Source organism: Gavialis gangeticus, unplaced genomic scaffold (genome assembly GCF_001723915.1).
Source record: "Gavialis gangeticus isolate Ggan-Ray unplaced genomic scaffold, GavGan_comp1, whole genome shotgun sequence".
Taxonomy (NCBI): Eukaryota; Metazoa; Chordata; order Crocodylia; family Gavialidae; genus Gavialis; species Gavialis gangeticus.
Window position 1 is genome coordinate 101,602,831 of NW_017729031.1, and position 4,124 is coordinate 101,606,954.

Genomic DNA, 4,124 nt, shown 5'->3' on the forward strand with positions numbered 1-4,124 from the left:
TGATTTGAACATGTCCAGCCCCTCCAGAAGTTCTCTAACCCGATCCTCTCTGACCCTAGGCTTGGAGGAGTTTCTTTCAAGTCCGTCCTGAATCTTGGTACGGGAGCCCCGGTCCCTGTGCAAGAAAACAGAGGCAAAGAAATTGTTAAAGAAGTCTGCTTTCTCCTCTGGTGCGACCACCAGATTGCCAAACATATCCTGCAGGGGCCCCACATTACCTGGGGCCTTCTTCATTCTCCCTATGTATTTAAAAAAGGACTTTTTGTTGGGGGATTGCAAATATTAGAATCTACATATCACATCTTCAAATCTATATAGCTCCCTGTCTTATTATACTCTCCATAAACTTGTGAAGCTCCATCTTGAAGCAATTCAAGTTCTTAATCCATTCTACTTTGCTTGGAAAACTATTCTAAAAAGTCACTCCTCATTTTCCATCTAAATTTGTTCATAATGAGTTTGTTGGCATTTGATTCTGTGCCAATATTGTTCTTTACCTTAAAATTAAATATGGTATTTCCCTGATTTTCCCTATGTGTGTACACACGTGTGTGTGTGCACACACACTTTTGTGATCATGTCCTGTTTCTACCTTAATTTTGTTAAACTAATAAAGTCAAGCTCTTTTAATCTCTTCTTAAAACATAGGTTCCTCGTTCACTTTTTAATTTTAGTGGCCCTTCTTTGGGCCTGTTTCAGTTCAAAATTAATTGTTTCTGAGTATTACTAACCAGATCTGTACACAGTAGTACAGGAGGTCTCACCAAAGTGTTGTACAACAATTTCCTTGTTTCTACTTAATATACCCAACTAATCCACATTAGACTTGCATTAGGCTTTTTCATAGCCATGTGCTGGTAATTTACAGTTAACAATTGTGATTGACCAATACACAATACACCCATACTCTCTTGTTCTGTTGCCTCCAGCCAATGAACCCCCATCTTATAATAAAAGTTTTTGCCATTAGGCCCCAAGTGCACAGTTTCGCACTTCATACTGTATTTTGCACAGTGCAGTAATAGAAATGGTGTTGTTTATCTAAATCTTCCTATACAATAATCCTGTCTTCTTCAACACTGGCAACTTCCTCTCTCCCATTTTATGTCATCTGTAGATTTCATGGGCTCTGATGTAATTCCTGCACCAAGACCCCTCAACAAAATGTGTCCCAAAACCATTTACAAGACTATCACTAGTAATCACCCTCTTTTCAACATAGCCCACTGCAGTCTCCCTTTCAGCCAGATGCTTATCCACTTTACAATTACAGCACTGATCCTCATTCTCACCAATTTAGCTAATAATGTCCTAGGAGGCATTATGTCAAAAGTTTTAAGTCTAGACAGACTAAGCCTACTGTCTTTCCTTTGTCTAAAAAGTTAGTTTTCCTGTCATAGAAGGATACTAGATTTGTTTGATATGAACTTCACTAGATAAAACCATGTTATGTTTTGTCCCATTTTCTGTTTGCTTCCAGGACAGTTTCCTGGTTTAAGACACTGGACCAGGATCCATGCCCAACTCTGCCATTGATCTACTGTCAGATATCGGACAAATCACTTAACTTTTCTGAACCTCAGTTTCCCATTTGTAAATTGGGCATAATAATACTTCATCTACCTTGCCAATTTCAAATGTAAACTCTTTGGTCAAGGACCAGATTTTCAATGGACATAATGAGGCCTTGGTTTCAGGTGTGTTCGCTAGGTTCTACCATAACGCATGTAAATTGTAAAAATGTGCAGTTGGTTGGGTAGGTTCTCTTATTCCCTTCTTTGTGAAGTGGATCACAGTGTTGTAGTTCACCAGTTCTTGGAGCTTCTCAACAGCAAGTTAGATCCCTTTCATCCTAGGTAACTGACTTATATCTCTGTTCTCTCCACTACTGGATAATCTATGACCCCTGAAGTTATTTGCATATGAGAAAGAGCTCCCTGAAGGTCCACTGCAATAGCATATTCCTATCACATAGGTTTGTAATGAGTTATTTGTTCTTCATTTGAAGCTTTCCTGCACTTTGCCTTCGGCTGAAATTTAAATCAGTAAACTGAAGAAAATGATTATGCAAGACGGACAGTCAGCATTATTACAGATTATTACTTTGCCAGTGTGCTTCTTTCCATCCCATTCTTTTATCCTTCAAATAGGGCTTAAGTGAAACATTCACCTTATGGGTAGGGCTGAATGTCGTTCTAATGGCAACGCAGCAGAAAATATATTTACTAAACTTTATTCTCCTGCACCACTAGGGAGCATGATTACCATTACAAACTGACATTTTAAATATAGGAAGACTAAATCAATACCACAGCTACAGTATAAGGAATCTGATGGACTATGTGCAGTGGTAATAAGTTATTGGTTCACTGATATTATCAATTAAATATTTGCACCTTAGAGTGAAACATGACTAAATATAAAATAAACAGCAAGTCTTTTATTTAGGGAGAACAAAAAAAAGAGAAGAAAGATTCCTTCTTTTCAGGACCTTTACTTAATCTTCCTCTGAGTCAAGAATGCCATTCAATAACTTGGCAGGTTTTTGTTTCCATCACACTTGGGCAGGCAGGGGTGATCAGTGAGAAAAGAAAATGTTGGGTTGCCAAATCCAGCTTTCATTGAGAAGATCCCACTTTTGCTCTGCCTTCTTCAGAGGGGGCAGCAGGATTTCAGGTCTGGAAGGACTTTTCTTAGTTAAATTGGCTAATTCAGTTGCAATGTCACTGCTAATGGGTAAGAAACCAAGGGAAATTAAAAAAGAAAGAGCTATTTTGGTGATGAATCGGAGATAAATAAAAGCTTGTTCTGGATACTTCATGGCCTCCATTTAATTAACAAAATGGCATCTGCTGCAAAGGATCCATTCTGCGATACAAATGTGGTGACAACTACCAGTACTTTTAGCTAAACTGTAATTTTTATTCAGGCACATCACTTAGTCATTAATCTATTAACAACTTGTTCGTTTTATTTCTGATGTTTTTAGGTCCCAGGAGGGGAAAACTTGAAATTTACCTCTTAGGTGTTTTATCTCATCCTTTCTATATTTTTGCTTTCTTTACTGATGTGCAGTACCTCTACAGAACCAAATAGTTCACCACAACCTGCCTATTGTAATCCAGCCTCCTCTGTGGATGGACCTGGCCCACATTCATCTAAGCAAATGCCTCAAAGGGGATCTGTGGTACAGCAGACAGAGAATGGCAATAGGGCAGCAGAGCAAGACAAAATGCAAGCACAGGTGAGTCAAATAAGAATCAACATAAGTAGCACAGTCATGGAGGAGAGCCACACCAATCCTGCTCGGCTGTCAGACTGCATTTTAATCCATCACCTTAAGGACCAAATTCAACCTCTCCTCATTTTCATCTTGATTTTATTATGTTAGCATATTTGATACCCTATCTGAGATTGGAGTCCTAGCTCCTTTCCTGATAGTATCAAAATACCTCACCTCTTTCTATTGCAAGTAACATGTCAAGGAATAACATGGACTCAATTCTCAGTTATAGTGACTATGTTTTATGCCACTGTAACAGAGAAAAAAGATGGCCTTCCTCTTCTCCAACCAATTTAGAACAGGTATTAAGGCTCTATACCAGTGGTTCTCAGACTTTTTAGAGTCAAGACACTCCTCGTTAGGTTCAAGACACCTCTCAGAAAACATCAGCTCTTCATTTTCGCTTATTTTTTTTAACTACAGAAAAATGATAGAATGATTCTTCTGTTGCAAAGAACCCAGCAAGACCTAACAGGTTGGAGTGTTTTTGAGACTATGGATTCCTCTTTGAAATCTCTGGGTTTATTTTATGAATCATGTTTGTATGTTGCTTCCAGGCTTATGGGTAGGGCCTGATTTAAATCACAGGCCCATCTCACTAATATCATGGCCCAGTCATGGTATAGGCCACCATTTCCATGCCCAGATCATGGTGCCCCCCCTTACCCCCACATCCTCAGATTGGCAAAGGGGGCAGGTTTAAGGCAACAAAATGCTGCAGGCTGGGGAAAGCCAGCAGCAAAAGCTTAGCAGCCCAGGATAGGGTAGGGGGAAATGGGTTGCAAAAGGGACAGGGGGAGGAGAGAGCTTGGGGATGGGTAAGGGAGGGACTATTTTCTTC

General features: G+C 39.5%; 1 protein-coding gene across 1 annotated transcript in view; it reads left to right on the plus strand.

Annotated features, from left to right (window-relative positions):
• Positions 1-4,124, plus strand: part of DYTN (dystrotelin) — an 84,367-nt gene that overhangs the window by 50,269 nt on the left and 29,974 nt on the right. The window contains exon 9 of the mRNA XM_019522906.1: positions 3,076-3,244. Coding sequence (XP_019378451.1) covers positions 3,076-3,244 — 169 coding nt within the window. The remainder of the gene's footprint in view (positions 1-3,075; positions 3,245-4,124) is intronic.